General features: G+C 44.2%; 2 protein-coding genes across 11 annotated transcripts in view; one reads left to right on the top strand and one right to left on the bottom strand.

The window, feature by feature from the left end:
* Window positions 1–2,799: 2,799 nt before the first annotated feature.
* Window positions 2,800–7,102, top strand: FAM181A (family with sequence similarity 181 member A). Its single transcript, XM_080594412.1, has one exon. It carries the CDS (start codon window positions 4,102–4,104, stop codon window positions 4,969–4,971), a length of 870 nt encoding a protein of 289 aa, XP_080450538.1. The 5' UTR covers window positions 2,800–4,101; the 3' UTR covers window positions 4,972–7,102.
* Window positions 7,103–7,254: 152 nt separating this feature from the next.
* Window positions 7,255–24,969, bottom strand: part of ASB2 (ankyrin repeat and SOCS box containing 2) — a 54,295-nt gene continuing 36,580 nt past the window's right edge. For 5 of the 10 annotated variants that reach the window (XM_080594405.1, XM_080594406.1, XM_080594408.1 and 2 more), the window contains 5 exons: window positions 23,736–23,981; window positions 21,185–21,356; window positions 15,771–16,332; window positions 12,312–12,465; window positions 7,255–11,537 (listed from right to left, as the gene is read on the bottom strand). In XM_080594405.1, coding sequence (XP_080450531.1) covers window positions 11,401–11,537; window positions 12,312–12,465; window positions 15,771–16,332; window positions 21,185–21,356; window positions 23,736–23,981 — 1,271 coding nt within the window. In that variant the 3' untranslated portion in view covers window positions 7,255–11,400. The other 5 variants (XM_080594410.1, XM_080594409.1, XM_080594411.1 and 2 more) reach the window with 2 other exon arrangements.

Genomic DNA, 24,969 nt, shown 5'->3' on the forward strand with positions numbered 1-24,969 from the left:
CCTAGTTTTAGCATGCATAGAGAAGAGATGGGAATAACAGTCCTTACCATATAGACATACCTCAGACAAACAGCTACTTACCCCAAATCAGGGAGGGCAAGAAGCCACCTGGAGCTGATTTCAGCCCAGGCCTGCCCAGGAAGTGTACCAGCACTGCAATACGCAGCGTTGTTATACTGACAGTGGAGAGAGCCCCATGACAACACTTATTGCTCAGGCTAGGATAGATAAAAAGTGCTGGTTTTGGGGGCGAAAAGGAATTTTGAGCAAACCAGTGTCAAAACTATGGCTTTGCATCACCTCTGTACCACCCAGCTGTTCATCGAGCTGCTCTTTGCTTTACAGACCATTAAAATAACAGCAGCGATGTGGGGATTCTTGTTATCTGAACTGCTCGGTGTGCTTACTGCTTAGGGACTGCTTCCCCCGTTAGTGGGGTGTGTTAGGGGTCTGCTTGCACCGTCCAAGGAGGATGCTGGTGCTGGAATACCCGTGCTGAAGGGGCCCTCAGAGTGGAAATAAGCTGGGGGAGTTTTTAGTGTTGAAGCGGCTAAATCGTGACATCACTTTCAATGAGTGACACTTTAAAAACAACTCCCAGGTATTTTTGTGGAAGAAAATCTTCTTTTCTCTCTCCTTTATTTAGTTCTGAATGAGATGCTGCATCTTTAGGAGAAGCCTGGCTACAACTTTAAAGTGAATGGATTTATTTTTGTGCTTCACTTAAAAAAAGGAGTTAGTAAACCTCACATACCAAAAATTCCCAAGAAGACAGCTGTCAGGGGGTGACCTGTCAGATATGAAGTGGCTCTCCAGCTGGTCCCTGTCTGCATGCTGAGAAGGCATGTGGAGACATTTTTTCAATTGCTGTACTAGTTTGACACGTTCACAGTGGAAAATGATGTATCATTCTTGAGCCTTTGGTTGGTGGACACTTCAAAGTGCACTGGATCCTCGGAGAGGAGTGCCCTATTGTTAATTGTTCCTTTCACATGTACATTGGGATGAACATGGCGAGAGCAGCGAGGAACAAAAGGGCTCCGGTGGCCTCTTAGAGAAAACCCTGTGCAGCTCAACCTGAGTCTGACCTTGAAAGGGTGGGTTGCTCTGGTTTTTAAATCCCACTTGCCGGTTCATTCCCCTCCAGCTCCCTGCCGTTACCCAGCTGCAGGCAATGGGATGCCGGAGCAGCAAGTGCACTGGGGCATGGGGAGCTGCCACGTGGTGGCCAAGAAGCCGTGACCTGGGCAAGTGTCCTTCCAGGAGGGGACGGGCATGGATGGGGACTGGGAGAGAACTTTAGCCATGGGTGTCTCAGAGGGGTGCTAGGTTTCCTGTATTGTCCAGTATATATCCCATATCCTTCCTATAAATTGCCTATAATGAATATAGGGTCTCAAAGCATGTGACATGAATTTCCCAGGCCTCTGAGGACAAAGCTCATTAACACCCTGAGTCAATCCTTTGCTCCCTGGCATCTGTCCCACACCTCTCTGTCTCTCTCTCACATTCCCTTGGGCTACCAACTAGCTCCATCAGGAGGTGGATGCAACATGATGGCCAGGCTGGGGGCAAACGCTCGAGCACAGGAGGCAGTTTGTTCCTGAAAACAGAGGTGTGATCCCTTTATGTTCATCTCATTAAATGAACTCCACAAAACCTCTCTCTGTAACCTCAGCTGCAGAAGAAAGATCTGTGTTGGGTCACAGAGAGGGCAAACCCCAGCTAGTGCATCCCAAAATAGATGCTCGAGCAGGTGACTGGAAACTCTTGTGTCCTGTCCCTGCCCCTGTTCCCCTCCCTCCCCAAGGTCTTACTGGAGAAGACTGTGCAGAGATTTGCATCCTGATGGCGTGAGGAAGGTGATGAAGGGTGCAGGCAGGGTTAGCTGCACCAGGTCTCCTGGGGATGAGCTGCTTCTGCAATAGAAATTGGGAGGACAGAAGGAGAGAAGCCCCAGTGCCCTCAGCAGCCCCTCGCCCTGCCAGCCTCACCTGCCTCAGACAGCACAAAGGTGCCCTCAAGGTTTTCTATCCAGCCAGCACATTACAGCCCGCCATGGTGCAAATGGCTCTGTAGCAGCTCCTTCTGTCCTGGTTCCTGGGTCTCCCTAGACCTGCAACATCTGAGTGTGGGCACCAGCACGTGTGGCTTGGGCTGGACTGGGACAAATGGTGTGAAATCGGGCAGCAGCGCTGGGTGCACTGGTATGAGGACACTGAGGAGTAAGCCCGGAGCATGGTATAGTGGCACAGTCTGGTTCTTGTCCTTCTCTAAGGAAAATCAGAGTAATAGAAATACATGGAAAATGCCACAGTTTTCAACTCAGCACTCAGACCTTCGATGCCTCTTGTCAGCAAGGAAGATTTTACCTGCAAAAGGGGGGACAGCTTGGACTTCAGTCCCTGCTTTCCCCAAGGCACAGGTGTGCTTGCCCCCGAGCCAGCAGCATCTCCCAGCCTGTGGGCACGCACAGCCTGCCGCCTGCTCCGCAGTTCCCATCCCCGGAGCAGCGCTGTGCCGGCAGTGGGAGGCAGCGGGTCTCAGGCTGGGACGCGGGGCTGCCGCCAGCTCTGCGCCGCCGGCGTGCACCAAGGGCAGCCCTTCTGCTCTCCTCTTCCCCTGGCTCCCGGTTTTACTGTGCTATTAAGTTATTGCCACCCCTTAGGGACAAGCCTGCGAGAAGGCGGAGGGCTCGCATAACTCTGGATCAGTAAAGGAAGCAGCTCAATTAGCATTTCACACGCCTTTTCTTCCCTCTCTTCTTACCTTCCCTGCAGCGGGCATGCTTTCCCCTTAAAGGATTGTCCTGTTTCTGCTCCTTGCCAGCGTTGGCAGGGTGACAGTAGTCGAGTGTGCAAACTTGTGCTATTGTCCCCAGGCCAGGGGGAGTCATGGAGACCCACTAATATGACACAGGAAAATGTTTGCTGATGGCAATTCTATGGGCTTTGTCTAACTCTTTCTCCATCATGACGACTCGATTTAAGTCTCTAACTGTTTGACTACAGATGCAAGAGTACTATCCAACTCCATCCTTTTGTCCGGGTAGTTTGAATGGGTAATTCAGCTTTTGTGTAACTCAATTGAGGGGGCAAACATAAAGACAAGATTCTTGAGCGCTCAAGCTCCCTTTCCATGGATATCTGCACATCTCTTTAGAGATTTGTTCCTTTCCTACCTTTTTCTGACATCATCCTCCCCTGAAAAAAAAAAAAGTCTCTGATGGGGAACGGTTAAAAGTAGGCTAGCCCGGTCCCCCGTATTACATTGTCCTGTGCCAATGAAGCATGGTCAGTATCAGCCCCCAGACAGCTTCAGGGAGTGCAGAGAAAAGGGTGCCTAAACTTTCCTAACTCATCATCGGCGCTTTCCCTTTGGATTGTGCCTTTAAAAAAGAAAGGCCTTGGTAGGGGTGAAGAGGATAGGGGAGAATGGTAGAAATCGCGGGGAAATGATTGTATTTATTAGCTGTCTTTCTGTGGCTGTCCCCATGGCAACAATTTGCGATGGCAAAGAATGTGAGAAGGGGAGGCTGATGCCTGATTGGGATGCTTTGTATTTGGCAAAGTGGCTCCTGATTGGCCTGAGAGAGCCCCGAACTCGGCGGAGTCGATATTCATTCAGCTTGCTCAAGTGCTCGCTCAGCTGCCTCCACACACCGGCTGCCTCTGCTCCGCCGGGGTGGCGGTGTGTAACCTGCCTAACGAGATTAGCGGCAAGGGCTCTCCTCCGCCAGCACCGCCGGAGAAGCCCCCGCGTGCCGGGTGAGTGTCCGCGCTTGCTTGCAGGGATGCTGGAGCAGCCGTCCCGGCTTCTCCTCCCCACCAAGATTAAGCCAGCGGACCCCGTGCCCGGGCAGCGCTGAGGGGCCGCGGGCGCACGGCAGCTCTGCCGGCGGCTTGCCTGCACGGAGGCGACCTGATGGACAACTTGTGGGCATAGCTGAGAAGTTTGACGGCTTCCCGTATCCTCCCTCAGTTTTCTTGATGTGTTTTGAATGCAGGCGTCGCGCTCCAAGCCTGCCCGCCGTGTCTCGCAGGTTGCTCGGGACGGATTATAAACTTTTAATGGGAAACTCTGCACGCGACGTCCAGTGAAATGGCATCGGACAGCGAGGTAAAAACCCTGCTGAACTTTGTCAACCTGGCCTCCAGTGACATCAAGGCAGCTCTGGATAAATCTGCTCCCTGCCGCCGGTCGGTGGACCACAGAAAATACTTGCAGAAGCAGCTCAAGCGGTTTTCTCAGAAGTACTCGCGGGTCCCGCGGTGCCACCCTGGCAAGCCGTCGGAGTGCGGCCCGCGCCGGGGAGCGGAGGACAGGGCCCGTGGCTGCCAGTCCGAGATGCCCGACCCCGGCCCCCACAGCGGGGCTGCTGCTGAGAAGGCGCTGCGGGCAGCCGAGGCGGAGGAGAGCCTGGCGGGGGAGAGGGCTTTGCCGGAGCAAAACCCTGAGGCCGGCAGGCCTGACCAGGTGCCCATGAGGAAACGACAGCTCCCCGCCTCCTTCTGGGAAGAGCCGAGGCCGGCCCAGAGCCTGCCATCCAGGGGCTTCCCCCCGGGCCCTGAGGGGCTGTCAGCCCCCAGAGACACTCCTTCCTTTGAGGGGAAGAAAAGCAAAAGGAGCCAGGACACTGCTGGTCCTGAGAGCCCCTCTGAGCCTTCCCTGCACACAGGGGAGAAAGACCCTGCTGGCGTCCTCTCAGGCCAGGTGGGCACCTGGACCTGCTGCCCCTTCCCATGCCCTGGGCCAGCCGTGTACCAGCCCCCAGGGACACTGCCCCCATCGCCCTTCCCAGGGCTGGGGCTGTGGAGGAAGAGTGCGGCCACACTGCCGGCCGAGGCACAGCCCTTCTGCAAGGAGGCAGATGGCGCGGGGCAGAAACTCTACAGGCCCGTGGTTTTGAAACCTATCCCCACCAAGCCTGCTGTCCCCCCGCCGATTTTCAATGTTTTTGGGTATCTTTAGCCGGGGGAAGGGTTTGGGGGGTGTCACACTGGATACGAGCCCTTTAGAGAGAGTTGAAGTGCCAGGTTGGGCAGTGGGTGCGAGCTGCTGGCAGCATGGGGAAGGAGTTTCCATCCAGAGACGGCGGCGAACACACCGTTGTCCTCCTGCACAGGCTGGAGTGAATCAGTAACTGTTTGGCCTCCATTCTCCTCTCACCACACGGGTGCAAATCAGGAATAAGCCTTATGAAGCCGGTGGCACGGTGTGTGGGGCAAACCAGGCCTCTTTTGTGGAAGCACATTGTTCGAGCCATGGTGAGCGGGGCTCCGGGCCATTCACAGTCAGCACTTGTAACACCTAGGAGACCTCCTCCATGTGGGAACATCTTCCTGAGGTTGCCCTGTGGCCACAGCAGCGAAATGAAATGAATTAAACTTCTTGAAACAGTTTTTGTACTTTTAAGTAATTCTGGAGAAGTCAAGATATTCAGGTCACTTCCTTTTGCGTGCAAGAGACTGGAAGGACAGTATTTAATGTAGAAACCATGTTTGTGAATTGATTTAAGCTCTTCTTGTGTGTAAATACTGAGAGAATTAAAAAAAAATAAAGGAAGAAAGGAGGTAATTTTATTCTAGTGATTCTGCAAATGTAGTGTGTTTACTTTTGCCCCACTGGGTAGGCACAGGTTTAATTTGCAACTGGTGGTTAGACACGAGGGCTGAAATCTCTGCCCATTCAGAGTGATGTAAATCAGATGTAATTCTTCTGAGGCTGGGAAATTAGCTGGTGTTAAACCAGTGCAAATGAAAGCTGAATGAATTTCTGCCTCAGAAATTGTTCTGCACCAACCAAAAAAAAATGATAAATTGTCTAACTTGTTGAATACAAAAACATAAAATATGATAGAAAAGAGCACAGAATAGCCTGCCTTCATTTCCATCTAGCAGAGGTCTTTTATTTTGCCTGATTTTAAGATGTGATCACAAAGCCTGGCTACAAATGATTTGCCCAGTATTTTCTTAATTATTTTAGTGAAGTGGCATTGTAAAAGCTAATAGGTGATTTTTTTAAGTTAAGTTTTTCTTAAACCCGCAGAGAAGGTGTTGCTAAGGCACATAACATGAGATCTGAAAGTTTTAATATTTCAGGTGTATAACTATTCGGTTACACTGGAATAAATCACTGAGGTCAGGAGATGTGTGTTATGGGGGAAAAAAGGGACAGAGAATGGACATCTGTGAATTCGCTGGAGTGAATTGGAGCTTCTCCCAGGATTCAACAAAAAATGGCCTCAATATCATTGGCCTCTGGCTACTGTAGCGCTCTATCACTCTTGGTATCTCCGTGAAGAGAAAAACAGGCTATGCTTCTTTCAAGTGCAGTCATGAAAAATTCATTCATTGCAATTTCCAGTTTTGGTCATGAAAAAATTATCATCTTAAGCCACGACGGAGTCTAATTTTGGATCTTGTGATGGAGCTTGGTGTTATATAACCAGGCTGCAACTGTAGTTAGGACATAAACTACTTTCAGGCCAAAAGTAGCTTATTCTTTCCCCAAACCTCTCAGTTTATCCCAGTGATGTTTACTTTTATGGAAACAATGGCTGTAGTGTGCTGGTCTAGCAGATCCAAAGTAGAAGCAGAGATGGTTTTCACTGCCTTCTCACTGCTACCAGTACTTCACATATGTATCAAGCCTCTCCTATAGGAGACAGAGCAAAAAAATGGCTTTGGTAGCACATACATGCAATTACATACAAGGTGCAAGGTGGTAAAGAGATGGTCTAAGAGATAAAGGCATCGAGTTAGCTCTTGATCCAGAAGTGAAGATATGAATATACTTATGTCTTTATGTTTTGTCTTTTGGGGAAAAAAAAATCCACAAGGAGACTGTCCCTCTCCACAAGGAGACTCCAACAAAAAATCAGAGACAGTAGCCCTATTTACTTTAGTGGGAGGAGAATTATGGTTCTTAAATTGCAGAGCTGTAGGCAAGGTATTTTTTACCAGGAAATAGGAGCACTTTCTCACATAAACAGCTCTGTGTCACTGTTGTAATCCAGATGAAGCCTGCTGCTGAACTGCTCTCTCTCAGTGTTGCCAATGCAGAGCAGCCTCCTTGGCACCACTCTTGATTTCCCTCTGGGTGACCAGAGCAGCTCATGGAATGAGCAGCGGGTATTGCAGAGATCTCTGTGGGCAAGTGCTTCTGCTTGAATTCAGGGGAGAAATTTGAAAGTGCTGCATATTGCACAAGAATATGGATTTCTATCAACATTGACGTACTTGGCAAAGTGGATAGCTTCTGCAGAAATTTTATTTCTGAAGAAATCCAGAAAATGAAGGGAGTTAAAATCAAGTTTCTACCTTATAAATACCAAATCTTTTTTTTCTTTTTCTTTTTATTTTTTAACTGTTTATTTGAATGTGTGTTGCTGTACGTTTTTGTTGTAGCTGTATAGCATATTTTAAGCCAAAGTACAGAACCAGACCATTCTGGTTCTATAGTGCTAACGCACTTAAATTTACACACTTACCCTCAGATTCAGACTGATATTGTGTTTTAAAATCCTTAAATTCCTTTGTGACATGGAACTTCCCTCCCCAGCCCAGAGCAGGAACTGGCCCTTGCTGGGGCTCTGAACTGGAGCAGCAGTGAAGTAAAACACAAACGAACAGAAGAGAATTGCTAAGTATATTCAGAATCACTGAATGGAGATGCGTGAGACTTTCCAAAAGGTTTGCAAAGAATAACAACTCTCTCTCCTCTCTTGCAGTACTTTGTTCTCTCACCCCTGAGATTACCATCAAAATTATTAATTGTTCAAGATTGGATTGATTCAGACTTTTCCTGGCTATTTTAGTGTTTGGTTGTTCAATACTATTGTTCAGAACAGATGACAACCCTTCAGAGTCTAATTGTTTAATTCATACTTTGTTTGAAAGATGGAAACATAACAATTGAGAGCTGCTATTTACTACAGCAGTGCAAATTTAAACTGTTGAAACTACAATAGCTTTCATAAATAATGGGAAGGGAGAGGTAAATGAAAAAGCATTCATACAAAATAAAAAATCAAAAAAGTGCACGAGAACATAAAGTGAATTGCACATGTTGCAGTAAGAAAAAGTACAGTAACCTGGTCATGAAATATTCCTACAACATTTCACAAAAAGTCATCATCTCTGGAGGATTCTATCATGCTCCATAAAAACAAGCCACTTTTCCCTGCACTGGGATGACTGATCTGCTTACAAAGCCTGGGTTGCTTGGGATGTTGGGTATTTGTCTTTTCACAGCAACTTCTGGACAGATGCATAAATGATCGTCAAATTTTTGCAGATTCAGTATCACACGTAAAACCTTGTGTCAGTGACCGGAGTGTAGGAGAGGTAGCTGGCTCCATTTCAGTGCAAATAAATGTAAACTGACTGTGTGAAGGTTTGCAGTAAAGATCAAGCAGAAAGGACGCAATAACATAATTCCTAGATTCCCCCTTTAACATACTTGTCTCTCCTCAGTTTCTGTGCAGTGTGGGCTCTTACCCTTCCTGCAGCTGCGGTGTGCTCACATCAGGCCAGTGGCTCTGTGGCTCAGGACAGACAGATGAGAGCAACTAGGACATGAGTCTCCCAAAAGAGATGAAGGTCTTTTGGCTGAAAAAAGAAATGGACTTTCTGTATTTGCTCTTCCCAAACCGAGTATGGGCTTGTCCAAGGACATAACAGTGCTGGTTCAGGGGAAATACCCCGGTTGGGATGGCTAATGAAACCGCACCCCTGCAGTTATGCATGCAGGTGGTCATTTCGAATCCTTCCACCGGCCAGAAATTTCCAGGGCTGTCACTGAACACCAAATGGATGCTTAAGTAAATGGTCTCCACCAGGCCGTGTTGTGTGTCTATCACCCCCTACAATTCTGCTCTGTTACACCCATTTAATTTCAAGTATTTCTCTTCTGATTTACGTCAATATGAGGAAGACCCAGACCTTTACTGCTCAGCCCTGTAAGGTGAGGGATGCAAGACCTCCACAGGTGACTTTCCATTTCTCAAACTATTGCTTACAATTGCAGGGCCTCCACTGGCAATACTGCTCTAAAGATGACAGACTCACCAAGGCTGGGGGAGGTTTCAGTGGCCTGCTCAGCCAGCCGTTCTCTGTACAGCCAACAGTGGTGGCCAGCTCCTATCTGGTGTCACTGGGAGGCTCCATCTTCTGGATGGCTGTGCTGGGCAGATGGCACGGTACCCCCAGGGACCTCCCTCCTCCCTGTATGAGGGGCGGGGCTCATGCTGCAGGACAAGGGCGCAGGTCCTGGTAGTAATGGAAGGTAGTGAATGAAATTTCAACAGTGGAGGAATCACACCTGACTTTCCAAAGCTTTGCAAAAAGGTGACAGTTCAGTGTGAATCGCAACTGGTTTTTCAACCGCTTCTGCATTTGGGAAGGGGACAGCTATGGACAGAGTGCCCTTAGCTGTAACCATTTCTGCTCCCACTCACATCCTATCCCAAGAATGCTGAACAAATTTCACGCAAAACCATCACAGAATCTGGACTCCTGTGCCCAGACAGACTTGTATGTGTGCAACACACTTTTAGTCCTGTGTTGAAGTGTAAAACTACAAAGAAAGAAAAGTTGGTGCAATGCATTTTCCCTACTTGTATTTCTACCTGGTTCCATGGTACGCAGGCCAACAAAGAAAGAACAGATCTGTCAGGTTTCTGGTGGGGTATCAAAACAAACCCTACTGCACAGCTCCTTTGTTACCTAAGTTAAGGATGGGCATGCTGCTAGCATAAGATCTGCCAAGAAGTGGTTACAAATTTAGGCTCTTTCATCTCAACCTAGGTGCCTGGGTGGGACCGAGGCACGCATCAAATTGTAGCAGTTCAGCAAGGCACACCTGTCAACTGAGCTGCAGACACTGCCAATAACCCTTCGTGGGCTCCTCAGCCTCCCCAGCTGTGAGGGAATGTGACTTGTTAAAAACTTCAATAAAAGAATTTCACGGACAATTATGGTGGTTCAGCTGATAGATGGCAACTTGTTAAGCTGCCATAAATCAGTTGTGCATCTGAGCTGTAAATAGGTGACCTAATTTTCAAAGAAGCTGAGATAATAACTTTCATCAGTGTCAAAGGGAGCTAATAGATACTTCAGACTTCCAAAGTCAGGAAATTCAGGGCTAAATCCTTGGACTTTTATTCTGCCTCGATAATATCTGACACCAAATGTCGTCCCATTGGCTTCAGTGGAACTACACCTGGCACAAGAAACTTGGCATTGTTTGAGAATCTGAATAAAGATTTAGAAGCCTAATTTTGTGCATTTGTTTTTGTAAATCTCAAAGTCTGCATTTCCTCTTTTTGAGATACTCTCTCTTTTCTTCCAGTGATGGTATTGTTATAGCCACAGAGGTCCAAGGAGGTAAGAGAGGTTGGATTTCATAGGTATGAGATACTCCAGTGGAACAACAGATAAAGTTAGCTTGGCAGCGTTGTCTTTCCCTACGTACCTTGCCTCTTTTTTCTCCATCACTGTCCATGCTCCTCTAGGCCTTTGTTCTGTTCTGATATCAGCTTCATGACAGACTCAAGCTACTGTTTACAGTGCAGCTATTTCTAATTTACAGAAAAGAAAAATAAAAAATAAAAAAGAGCTCAGAGTTTCTTTCAAACCCCCAGTCTAGAAAATTCTCTCAAGCAGAATTTCACCTCCTTCTTACTGCAAATGTAATACAACATGAACTGTATTTGCTTTGTGTAAATACAATTCTTATATCCTTCTTAAATAAACCTTCCTTTGAGTATTAAAGGAATCAGCATATCTGGGTTTTAGTCTTTTAAAAAGTTCTGAGCTTTGAATGTTCAGAAATCAAGTACTCTACTCAAAAAGAAAGGTCCAAAGAATAAAAGTATAAGTGTTAACAAGCTGGTGTCAAACTATCAGAGAATCAGCAATCAGCACACTGAGCAGAAATCCAAAACATAGAATAGAAACTAAAATAAAAATCTCAGTCAGTGAATGAAATGTGATTGTTTTCCCAAATATGTTGACTCTTGACAACTTCTGAATTGTGATCACAGCAAGGATGCTAAGCTCCACCAGACCCCAGGATACCTTTCAGTCTCCCACTGGTACTTGCTTCAGAACTATTCATTCTTCAGAGTTGTCTTTCATTTCTTTTTCTTTGCAGACCAAGCTCTGAGGTGAATCACATGTGTTTTCTCCCGCAAAACCTAATGTTTATCCATCTCCTCCATTTTCTTCTTACTTGTGCTCCAAAAGCATATTTCTTTTAGATTTTAGATTAATCATTGGAGTGCACTTGACCAAGCCAGCAGCAATTCCTCTCCACTGTGCGTGGCGTGCACCCTTACCATGCCGATGGTGTTGGGTGCCGTGCCAGGAAGCCGCTGCGTGTCTGCTATGCCTGAGGTCACTGCGTGTAATCATGCTGCAGGTATCGAATCAGTCTGTGCGGGAGAGGCAAGGTGTCAATAAGTTTAATGCGGTTCCTTCCGATCAGGCTTCGTACCTTGACACGGCAAAGATGGGCAAGAGGCCGTGGGGGCTCTGAAAGAGAGGAAGGTCAGAAACATGAGCAGAGCAGGTTTAAACTCAAGAGGGACAGCTAGGACAGTGGCAAGAGGAGAATGGGAGGAGGAAAAAGGGGACTTCTGTAACGGAGGGATGATGCGTCTGGCATCAGTGGCTGCTCATTCATTCTCAGGCATGGCGTAGAGAAGGAAGAAGGCCAGAGGAAGGGGTGCTATATCCCATCTCAGCCTAGCGGTGGGCTTTCTAGGAGGACTTAAGCAAGCTGCTTCACAGTACTCATCCTCCCCACTGAAAATAGATGCAACACCTTCCCAGTTTAGCTTGGTGCTGGACAACTAATTCTGATAATGTCTATGAAAGACTTTGAATCCTGTGAGAAAGGATATTTGAGGAGAGCCACTGGTGCTTGCTGGCTCGCTGTGGAGATGGTCATGCTGGCCACTTACCCTAATCTGCCTGCATCCCAGGTGAAGCCAAATAAGCCTTCCGGCACTGCAAAGACTTATTTCCAGTGGGTCAGATCCACAACTGATGGATTTAACATCAGAGTCAATGGCACCCCAGCAATTTCTAGTGCCTCATAACTGGTCCAAAATGTAAATCAGTCTCAGTAGGAAATCCTTCTGAGTTTAAGGGATGGATACTGACTGTCTGGTTCTGCAGAGATCAGGTTAAAACCTATAGGACTTTTCAATAGAAATAATTGAAACTATAAGAGGAGATGGTGACTGACATTTTGAATCCAATGGTGAGACAATTTTTACTGGATTCTCTTCTGAGTGACCATACCTGCTTTTTCTTTAATGACAGCCCAGTCCTCGTAGCTGTCTATATGCTCCTTGAGCCGGGAACAGAGCTGCACGTTACCCACATAATCCAGGAGAACATCAATAATTGGCCCAGCCCAGCGACTCATCTCTGGAGTAGACACCATGTCACAAAACTTCAAGAAAAAACAAATTCACTACAGTCAGCGAGAGACAAATGCACCTTCAGAAACTATGACAACAGCATCAATCCCAGGTACTCCTTTGGTCCCAAATTTCTACCAGCTGTGAAGGCTATTTCCAGTTTACCACGGGAAAACTTCTACTAATGCCTCTATTATTTTTTTTTCCAGCTGAGGGCAGAATCCCCTCTTTGCAGCCACAGGAGGACACAAAACCCTGCTGGAGTACCATCTCTGGAGCACAGAAAGGATGGTGAATTGTTTACGGGGTCTGACAGTTCTACTTCCAGGGGAATGGGAGGGAAGAAGAGCACTCAGAGCTTTGCCCTTAGCAGGTGAGGGAGTTGCTGCAAGGTGCATGCAGCTCAAAGCACCATGACCCAGCACGTTGGGTCCCTTTCTCTTCTTGGCATCTGTTGCCCACAGGGCAAGCTGCAGAGTACTCAGAGCTTTAGCATGGAGGGCTGCTTATGGAAATACTGAAGCACAGAGCTGACTTGAAACAGCATCATTTCAAAAAAGTAGTTACTTGCCTTCCCACTTTGATTTAAATGCATGTATTATACCAGACAGCTTCATCTGTCTCTGTTAGGCTGCTGCATATGAAGATATCCGTGGATTTATCTGCATATGAGCAGTCAGATAAGTTAAGATGAACTAAATCATGCTGTGTGGATGAGAACTCAGACACATAGCTGGACACAATTGAGTAATGGTGACTTATGCATCATCCATCTTCTTAGTCACTGAGACTGTCTAGAGGCACCTTCCAAGCCCACCCCAGATGGGAAAGAAAATGTACCAGCCTAAACCTCTTTCAGTTTAAGCTCCTGTAACTAGATCTCATTTAATTGTACACGTATGGGCACTAACTCGTAATGCATTAAGGTTTTGTGTGGATATTCTTATTCAGAAATAAAATATTAGCACACCTAGGAAGAATAAAGCTGTAGAGAATTATAAGGTCATTTCATTCATAGTGAGAACATTCTCAGAGGTGTTTACTGCTCTTCTGACTTTGTTTCTCTGAGCATCCCCATGTAATGTTTCTCAGAAAAATTAAATATAGTAATGTTGGGAGGATACCAGTGGACAACCCAGAATTTTCTACCAAATTGTTTATAGGAAATTCAGTTTGGGATATCTGACATTCTCCAGTGTATGCCCTCACCATGCAGTTACACATACAGCGTGCAAACTGGGGCTCTGCACTGCACCTCCAAGCATTAACTCCACTTTGACAGAATTTAAATGAGGACACAGTTTCAGAGTAATAAAACTCTGGATCTTATTGCTCCCCTCTTCTCATCTCTGCCAGAGACTTTGCCTGTCTTTTTCTCTCTTCCCTATTCACGAGCTCATCCTACAAAAATGTTTTCCAGATTAAAAATGTTCCAAAACATGTTACAAGAAAGCAAGCAGAGCAAAATGAAGCAAAATAATGCAAAACTGCAACTACAGGCAGTGGAATTGTCTCGGGGACAGAGTGACTCTGGACTCGGAACATACTTTGCCTGAAGTCCTGGCAGGCCCCCGAATGCCCTCTCGCGGCAGTAGGTTGCTTCACTCCCCACGTCCACGGTTTTGACACTGCAATTCGGGAAATGGGGACTGAGACAGCATGCGTTTTTCTGCATTCACTTTCTCCAGGAAACACTAATTCAGTAGAAGCAATAATGATTTATAGCTATGTATTTTTCAAATCCACCTCCAATAGCTCATTGTCTTTACTGTGTAAAGACTAATTCAGATTTATTTTCCTTGTGTAATTCCATACAGGAAATAAGAAATGCACACCTTTTGTGTAGAAAAGGCTACAGTTTCATATGATGCTCTGTATTTTAGAATACAAACCATATCAGAGCCACGTCACAAAGCTATACCACACAAGCCTTACTTTATTAGCCAGAAACCTAGCACTAAGAAGCAAATTTAAAATAACACTGGAGGGAAGGCATCACTTTTTCTGCTCTGTGTGCATTTGTCCCTCACCAATCTCTCTCTAGGCACAGATATAAATTTACACAGCTTTTGCTTCTCCTGCCTCACGTGGTCTGACTTTTGAGGTGATGGCTCTGTTTGTGCGTGACCCAATATTTTGTTACATGTTATAAAATAGTGTTAGGTGACATCCAGAAGGAAATACACATTTAACTAAGTAAAAACAGACCAGTTTATTTGTGGCTGGGATATCACAGAGGGTACAGACAAATCCTCTCTCTTTGCCTTGGAACTCCAGCCTTCTTTCACTCTACTTCCTACCTTATCATGGTTCAAGACTCAGAAATTATTCAGTTTATTGGTGACTATTTCTTTGGTCTAAGTGACACTATCTTCTAAATCACACAATGGTACACTTAAACTATACAGGAGTTGACTTACAGCTTCCCTAATGCTTTGCAATAGAGAAAGAGGACTGTGATGCTGAGAGTTTTTGTAGTGTCTTATGTTGAAGGATAGTAAATTGTGACTGGAGGGTTATATTTTCCTTGAGATATTTTGGAAGGAGTCAACAAAAGATCACACACAACAAAAGTGTAATCTGAGATTATGCAATGTCATTTACGGGACTGAGAATCCAATTCCAGCTCAATGGAAATGGTAGCTGAGATTTGGAAAGGACTGCAGAGATACACGTGTAAGACATGGTCATCTAAAATCTGTAAGTGGCTTTGAAAATATGGAATCATGGATCTAAATCTCCTAATCTTGTTTGAAAACTGAATATAATGTGCAATCATGTAGCTAATGTAGTGATTTATATAACCTCTCCCTGGCTGCTTATCCAGTAGATTCAGAAATCGCAACAATTTACATTCACTATTTTACCCTCATAAAGTGAAGGACTATACATTTTTAATTTAACCATGAGTTTAAATTCTCTATTAGATAAAACAGGTGTTACAGGGTGAGAAACATAAGCATGTTTCTATTGCCCATTTGACACTGCCTGTCAAGAAAACATGCTTCACTCCTCGCACCTCAGGTCCAGAGGAAAAGAGTATTGTGGATCTGACAGCAAAAGCTGTCAAGATGCCTATAATTCACCTGAAATTCAGGCTAGGGCAACAGCAGATTTTGCCTATCTTCCCTCTCCCTCCCCCCGCTCTCCCCCCTTCATTGAACATGGACTTGGAGCTCTCGCATACTCTTATTAAGCCTTATTTTTACGTAAGTGAAGTAGAACTAAAGGCAACTTCTCTTGCAGGAAAGGTGGGAGAAGAAATACATGAAGTTATCAGGATATATAGGTGAGAGATGTCCTCAGAAGTGCTAAAGGTAGATTAAGCTGTGCTTACCTGTATTACAGTTGGCTCTGTGGACAGCTGAGGATCATTAAGTCTGTCCCGTCTGTAATTTAATGCAGGGTGTGGGCAATTTCCATACTGACACTGAAAACAGGAAACAGCATCACAGCCCAGATCCAGGAGATATTTCAACACAGAAAGGTACTTCATTGAAAACATGATGGTCGCTGGAAATGTGGTAGGATGGCTTGAAATATAGGCATTGATGTTCGCTCCATGGTCAAGAAGCAGTTTCATGGTCTTCAGGCAACCGTGGCGGATGGAGATGAGCAACGGGTTGATGAGGTCAACATTGGGGTTGGCTCCAGCCTGCAGCAGGAGCTCTGTGGCGTAGATATTGTTGTTAAAAACAGCAAAATAGAGGGGGGTGGTGCGTCTGTCCTCATAAAGGCAGGAGCGTTCATTGGAGAGGCTGGTGTTCACCTCATAGCCAGCATCAATCAGCTCTTCCAAGATATCATCGTTGTTGCGCTCGGCTGCTAAATGCAGGGGGCTAATGCCACTGCGCTTGACACGGGTGCGGCTGGTCACAGGGATCAGCATGGAGACAATCCTGATGGATGGATGGAGAGCCAGTGAGCAGTGGTGAGCTCTAGTGGATCTACTGCAAATCCTCGCTTTGTGGTTGTAACCTTAAGAGCCTACTAACTGGCACAGGAACAACTCACTCAGAGCAAAACCAGAGTGTGAACTTGAAACCTGTCTTCATCTCCCTATGTTCTTACCTTGACAAAAATGTGAGTTAGGTGACTCCTCTTTCAGAGAGGAGCAAATTTTTCGAAATTATCACCCAGTTTCTGTGAGGTACTGACAGCCACAGAGGCATTTACAATGGAAGAGGCAATGTGCTGCCTCCTCACCTATCCTGCTGTAACTCACTCCTGTGCCACAACCCAAATGGCAAACACCCAGATGGGCTTTCCCGGATGTTCTGCACCTCCACCATTGCGTTGTGGGTAGGAGTCAGAAGAACTGCCTGAGGAAGCAGGCTGGGCTTGTTGAAAGAGGGGTTGTACATCCCCACCTCCATCATGATGGCTCTGTTGCTGAGTGCTCACCCACACAAGATGTTGGTAGGCCTCATGGGTCACAGCTGCAGCAAGGGGCTTGAGACCAAAAGGGATGAAACCAAACCTTCCTCTGTGGGACAGAGCTGGAATAAACTATATATTTGGTTTCCAGACCTCCATGCCAGATTTTACAGTTCAGTTATTACCCTGGATTGAGACCCGTCCTGGAGGACCTCACTGTGCAGCTTTTGGCTGTGGCAAATCCGTGGGGCTATCAACATCCATCCCAGATCATGGGGAGCCAAAAAGATAATTAGGAAAGGAGAGAAAAAGAAACACAAATATTTTCTAGGCTGGTTGCCATGCTTTTAGCCCAGGGAGAAAAAATGTACAGCCAAGTCCTAAACCCCAGTAACCAGGGATTGCTATTGGAAAGTGTGATGCAGCCTTTAGCACAGCAACATAAATCAGGCCGCTCTCATTACGTAATCAGAATTTCAAATATATGATGCACAAGGCCCCTGCCATTTCAAATCCATGAGCATTTTGTCTCCACAGTTGTCACTGGAGCTGCATAACCAGACCCATGGGTTAAACCCTCATTTCCTGCTCCTAAAGTTGGGTGTTTTAGCTAAGGTGCTATCCTGATTCTGTAGATACAGACAGTCGCCCTAAGCTAGATCTAGAAAGAGAGTGTGGACCATCGGACCTGAGCCTGCCTACTGTGCCAGGAGATGCCCATGCTCCCTATGGGATGCCTGCAGAGACAGGGACATCTAAAAAAGGGACTTGTGGCAGCCAGCAAGTCACACACCTCTTCCTCCTCCTCTCATGCAGATGACTCTATCTGGCATTCAACAGCTCTTTTAACAAACATGCAGAGCTCAGTTTCCCAGTGAGTAGTGTCTCTCTCCTTTAAAATGTGGCACATCTTCAGCTGGGCTTCAATGGCCGGTTCCAACACTAGGCCCTCAAACGTATATTTACATATCGAACTAAGCAAAATACAAGCCCTAGTCTCAGGAAAAAACCTTTGCTTGTGATGCATTGAATTATCCTGTGAAAGACTGAGCCTCCAGTGCTTTCAGGAGCTGAAAGAAGAGTTGAAGATGCATAACACTTTACAGGATTATGTTCCCATTTACATGGTGGACAGTTGATGTTTCCAAGTTACTTTTACATCTTATTTTTTAAACAGAAGTTGTGTTGTTGTTGTTGTTTTAAATTACATAAATATCTTGGGTAGTGAAGCACTTTTTTTTTCTTTTTTTTTTTTCTTTTCTTCCAGCATCCTCACTCATTCCAGCACTGTGATGCTCACCAGGGAGCAGGAAGATTGGATATTGGTGAGCGTGCAACTTTCCACCATTAGCAAATGTTTTCTATAAGAGTCCTAATAGCAGAAAGGGCACAAAGCACTGTGAGGACACCATGCCAAGTGCCAGAATTTGTCATCCCATGACCAACTCCTTTGAAGATTTAAGGGTCTGTTTTGCTCTTTCCCTCCAGAATATGTGCTTCAGCCAGCTCTTCACATCTAAGTTCTAACCTGCCTCATTTCTGTCTGCAAGGACCTGAACCTCACCTCAGGGGTGCCACACTGAGGCTTTATATCCAAATGTTGCAGTGCCACAAATATCAGTACAACCCCTGTACCTCAGACTTTGTTGGGAGAACAAAAAGGAAAGTCTGGAATCATCATATTTTATCAGAATCTAGTTCTGTGTCTAGTACCTGTCTGTTTCTTCTTCCTTCAAAGCGACTTGGTTCAGTTATGTGGTGTCTCCACCACTGCAGTCTTTCCTGTATGGTGGGAAGGAGAATGGAGCTCAAGTGAAGGCAGCCAAAGCTGGACAAGCCATGCCACAGCTTGTGTCTGTCACAAGGCTGAGCTTCTTACACAGTTTTGAAATAGTGCTGAGTGTCCCCTTATCCCTGACACCTGCTTTTGGGATTTCCATTTGCTAGAAATTATAGGGAAGAGGCAGAGAGCATCCTTACTATGAGCATGCCAAGAGATTATTGACTTGCATTTACTTAATAAATCTGCCCACACTTCACAAACTCTTCTCAGCTCCTTGGTTCCAAGGGGGAAGGAGTTAAATGACTGCTTGCGATTGTCCTACAGCTGATGAGATGACCCTTATGAATTTCATGTCAGTATTGACAAGGTGTCATTTAAAATAAACAAACACCAAGACACAAGAGTTGACAGTTAAGCCCTGAGACTACATTCTTTGCTTTTTGATGGTAGGGAGCCTTCGTGCTCTGGCAAAAAGTTGAAGAGTAGAATTCCTGCAGAATTACGTATTAAATCTGCAGGAATACAAAGAGAGGTCACCATGAAGGGTGTTATTTTACTGAATACCAAAGGAATTAAGAACGATCAGCCAATCGTGCTAAAGCTTTGTCATTTAGATAAATATTTATAAGAGATCTTTTTCTTTTTTTCATCCTCTTGCAATTCTGTTTGCAGCAGTTGGGCAGTTGTGCAAAACATTTGTGCTCAGACTTTTGCAAGTGAACAAACTGAGTTTGAGATAAATTCTGGTCTCATTTATGCTGCTCAGTGTTAGCAATGATAGATGTGATCTCTGAATTAGGCCCTTTTTCTCATAACATAGGGATGGACTGAGGTTGCAGACTTTCCATGTAAATTTGTTTTCAGATTGGGGTGTGGATCTTCTGAGGGGAAGAATAGATTCAGAGAGCTGGTCTAGACTCTATATACAGATTGGATTCAGATCAATTTACTGTACTGTTGGATCAACTTTTTTGAAAGTGAGCGACTGGAGCTGGTTTTTGTCTCTGGCACATTTCTCATCTAAAATGTGTTTGTTTTCAAGAAACTGTCTTTGTAAGTCAAACCCCGGAGAAAATGTTGAATTGTGCCTGTATTAGTCTATGCAAGATATTTATGTACATGCTAGAAGCATATAAACCAATTATGTAAATTCACACTGGGCTGCCCTCTGAATACAACTTCCACAAAGAAGCAGGCCTACTGCAATTGCAGAAAATAAATATCCTCAGGTCTATCAAAGTGATTTGAGAAGTGTAATTGGGATTCCCAAATGGGCCAAAATGCTAAGAGAAAAGATACTGTGGGGAGGTGTAGCACTGTCAAAAGTTTTAATTCCTCAGACATTGTGAAATACATAAGAATCTGCTCTAGCAGTCTGCAAAGATGGCTTTACTATCTAGAAACAGCCTTTTCTGGACATAGTTGGACATACTCCCTCTTTTAATCACTGCTTAAAGGATTTTGACAGAAATTGCTATAGTCAGAAGAGTCCGCTAAAGTCACCAAAGGGGTCTGTCACTGCAACCAGAGATGTGACTGTGTTTTGCAAAAATAGCTGTGGGCTGTGGCAAGGGATTAAGGTGGGAGCTAAAACTCACCCTGGGATCAGAAGGAAATGCTCAGGAATTCAGGCTCATAAACAGGTTGCAATGTCAGTTCCTATTGGGTCTTGAAAGAGATAGGGAAGCACTACTTACATGACAGTGCAACAATCCCACCCCTAGACAACACCTCCTAAACTGACGTCATTTATTTCAGGCAGGACTGTGTTCTCCTATTAGAAAAAACTACTTCAGAGGACCAGTAAATCTACTCAATTCCTGGTTATTTTTTCCATTAGGTACTTTTCTCAGTGTTTACAGAATATAATCAGTTCTATCCCAAAGACATTTAATTAAAAAAAAAAAGTATCTTTTTATGAATTTGTTCCATGAAAGAGTATTTAATTACTCACTAACAAGCATATTTTCCAGACCTTGGGTGATCCTTATACTTCGTTTCTGAAGCTTTTCCAATTTCCTGAAAGCCTTCTGAAAGGCAGGATACCAGAACTGGACACCATATTCTAGCAACAATCTCACTAATGCCCTAAAGATTCACTTAACCACTTCCTGCTGTCAGCAGCTGAACTATGGCTCATAAAACCTGAACACACCAGAGATGAATGCAGCATGTTCTGCTTATGGAGAAAAATCACTCTGGGCTTATTTATGTAGGAAAATGATTGCAGACTAGGCTATGTCGTGATAGCTGTTGAGTACTAACCCGTTATACAGATGCTTTTTTATTCTATCTCAAGCCTATTTTGTGGAGCTCAATTTAATCCACTCTCAAGATACATGGGGTTATTTAGCTGTAATAGGTGATATCTTGTCAAAGCTAAAGGGACCTTTCACCTCACATCCCTGCTCACACCACCCCGTCCGGAAAACACACTCTGTTCAGTTTATGATTTCCAACCTGAGCTCTGAAAGCGGCAGCTCCCTTGCTTGCAATGCTCAGAATTGGATCTGGAACATTACGTTCTCCTTTTCATAAGGACTTTGTATTTTTATCTAAAAGATGAAATTATGAAATGAACTAAAACTTACTCGCAAATCCCTTTTTTGGCTGCTATGTGAAGAGGTAACAGGCCATCTTTATTGGCTCTGTTAGCATCAGCTCCTTGGGACAAAAGAAACTCCACAATAGGTACATGTCCATTTTTACAAGCTTCATAAAGAGCAGAGGCATTATCACTGGCTTGAGTGTTTATATCAGCACCTAGGAAGGAAGAAAATCTTTGTAGCACCAAAAGGTTAAAATAAGATGGGAGCAACATACTTTGAATGAACCCATAAATCTCCATGACACTGGAGTTACACCATGTGCAGAAAGAGGATGCGAATGAAGTCTTATCGCAGCAAAATGACAATGTGATACAGTTATATTATAGATCTCCACTGGCTTTTACTATGATGTGAATTTTATGAGGGAGAGTTTAAACAGGGAATCATACTCTTACTCAGAGACTGCTGGGGAAAGTAAAGTGATAAAGTGACAATGCACTCTAGGAAAGCAGAGATATTTTCAGGACAAAATGCACAGAGGGTGTCAAACATGAGATCCCAGTTATGAATCGAGGCTCCATTCAGCTGTGTCTCAAAGACAAACACTTTAAAATATGCTTGTTCTTTATTTAACATGGCCTTTTCTTTGGACACAATAATTCCATTAGTACTTATATATTTACGCTATGTATATATAATATTCATGAGCGGAAGTGTGGACTAGATTACTTCAATAGTAGCTCTCCAAAGTAAATTATTATATGATTATGTATTTATGATTTATATATTTATTTCATTTTAAAATTGCTTATAATCTATATATTTATGTAGGTACATATGTATGTACATTTATACTATTTATAATATATTTCAATTTTAGTACATATACAGGCTAAAACAGGATTTTATAAATACATCTGCATAGTTCTGAATGAGAATTCTAATCAGCTTTCATTTGGGCAAGTCTTAGTTAATGAATATTTCATTTCAAAACTTAGCACCTAAAGCTTTATCTTTCCATTTTATGAGGCTTCAACTTAGGCCCCAAATGGTGAATTTTACTTAAGAAAAGATAAATATTATTGATGAGCTACTAGAGTATTTGGGGCATTTTTTCATGTACTCTAGTGGGTGCTTGTCTTAATAAATAACAAGCAAGAATAAAATGAGCCTTGGTACTATTTGGCCAGAAACAGTTTGGAATTTTGCTTTTTTTTCTGTGCTATATATTTAAGGCCTGGCAGACTGAGTTTTGACTGCAATATACTCTACCATGCTGTCCTGGGGAAGGCTGCTCTATGTGCATCCTAAATGGGAATGACAGTTCACTGGAGTTTTGCTTCTAAACTCCAATAAAGGAGTCAATCAGTCTCCCGTTTGATCATGAAAAATCCCTGCCAAAGAGAACATTTCCCTGTGCTCTCACCCCAAAATGAAACATCTGTGTTGTGTTTGGCCCTTTGAAGATGTTGTAGCTGGAAACATCAGGAGAATTGCAGTGACAAAACATAACACAGGACTACATTCTTAATGAAAAAGAAATGAAAAAGAAACCTTTTTTATGATGAACATTGCTCATTGTAAACAATGCAGTGATATCATTTCTGGGATTCTCAGAGGAGTTTTTGAGGACTGGACAGTTTTATTGGATTTTCTCTTGTGTATTTTTCTCAAAATTGAACTTTAAGAAACTCATAATATCTATCAAAGTTGAAACATAAATCACATTCTAGCTTAGTTTCTAAAATTGTAGGCAGTCTGATGGACTAAATGGTCACATAAAACTGACTTGACAATGTTAGCTGGACGACAGAATATATTTTTTTTTTTGTTCCCCGACTCTCATATATTTCTTAGCTGTTCTGATTTAGAAGTTTTTCTTATCTTCATTGCTGTTTAACTCTCATTTCACAAGTGCAGGACCCAATTCTTACCTACGTTGAAGATAGTAGTCCACAGCAATAATAAAATATTCTTCAGAATGGTAGTAAAGCCTGTGCTTATTGTAAAGCTGTTCTACATGACTGGAGCAGTAGAAGTTAGATTTTGTGTAAACTAGAATAAAATTCATTCTGTTTATATGTTTGAACACATACACATTAGGGAGAGTGTCTGCTTCTCCTAGGTGTAAATCCATTAACTATAACAATAGCACTCTATTTTCTGCAGGATTCATTAGTGGAGGAGAGATAACCTTGCCCATCAGTGTACATGTTCATGAGCAGATGGGGCTGGCTAATATTCAACTTCTGCCATCTCTTACCACCTACAGTTTTCTTCTATGACTGATCGGATTTAAGCTACATGTGCACAGCAATACAGGTTTTGAAAACTGTCAAACAATGAAATTAGAGAGCATCATATTAATTCCCGAAGTAGGTGAGCTCAAATGAATGCTAAAGTGCATTTGTTTAGACCATGCTCTCTGAAAGGCCCTACACAATCCAGCCATCTGGAGCAACAGGGGTTCACCAGCTCTACAGGCTAGTCTTTGTTTGCAGATAGAAAAGCTGAGTCAGGGAAAATTAATGGGAACTTTGAAATATCAAGGATGGAACGAGGAATGGTGTGTCAAGGGCACAACTCTACTCACCACATTTTGCCAGGTATCTCAGAGCTTCCAACTGCCCACTCTCAGCTGCCACAAATAAAGAAGTGATTCCGTAGGAGTTTGCAGACTCAATCTTGGCACCCCCTTTCACCAGGATATCGATAATCTCCAGGTCGTTTCGGGAGACAGCCTCATGGAGAGCAGTCCATCCTCGATTACAACGGTGATTGGTATCGGCGTTGTACTGTACCAGAAGTCTTGCGGCCTCTGCATTCTTGCGCTCACAGGCTGTTTTGAAGAAAAGTGAAGTGATCAGTACAAGCTTTTGAAAAGATTCTAGGTATTGTGGGTATCCACCTCATGTAGCACAAGGCAATATAACGCACCTTGGCCATATTGAATAAGACCATCTCGTTCAATATAATGGCTAAGGCTGCTGCCAAATGACATTGTCTGGGGCTTGCAAGAGACGTGGCAGTGAAGCCAATCTTCAGTCTGGAGCTGGGGGAGGCTGTGCCATGTGCAGGACTTGTGCCAAGCCTAGTTCTAAGGAGGCCCAGCACATTTGTACCAGCTGGACATCACAGTGACACACGGAGAGGACAAAGCACGAGAGATAATTTATGAAGAATGAACAAGTCATAGAAATCACATGACCTGAACACTCTATTTGCAAATTCTGAGCAAAATGGCTCTAGATCTTACTGTTCTGAACTACAAATAGAGTTCTATATAGACAATAAAATGAAAAAAAGCCCAAACCAAGAGTGGCCAGAAAAAGATTCTTTGAAAATAATAACAGGGTGAGTCAGTAGCACTCTCTCAGCCTGCAACAATTCACAGCTTAGGACCATCCCAAGCTAATGGTGTTTTCTTAGTAATTAATAGTATTCTACTGATTTTTATTCCATCAGTTTGTCCCATTGCTTCTTGAATTCCAAATCATGAGGCTTCCAATCCTTCTTATACACTTCCGACTGTGGCATCCCAAACTAAAGGCACCTAGAATAATCAGAAACTTTTACCACCCCCTGTAGCGTTTGTTCTACAATGTGCAGAGAGGTAAGCCAGCACATTATAGAGTAGTTTTGTTTTTGTTTTCGTTTTGTTTTATATAGTAGCTCATTTTTCTCACAGTGGCCCTTTTTTGGTTTTGATCCTTCCCTTGGGACATGGACATGGATTTCTCTCTCATACACGGGTGTCGCTCACATGTACTGAAAGCAACGATCTGAATAGACACTATTATAATCCCCTATGCGTGGTAGCTCTGCAG

The sequence above is a fragment of the Anser brachyrhynchus genome, assembly GCF_964034855.1.
Source record: "Anser brachyrhynchus genome assembly, chromosome: 5".
Taxonomy (NCBI): domain Eukaryota; kingdom Metazoa; phylum Chordata; class Aves; order Anseriformes; family Anatidae; genus Anser; species Anser brachyrhynchus.

Coding starts and splice junctions, on each gene's coding strand:
- FAM181A (XM_080594412.1), top strand. CDS start 4,102: ATGGCATCGGACAGCGAGGTAAAAACCCTGCTGAACTTTGTCAACCTG.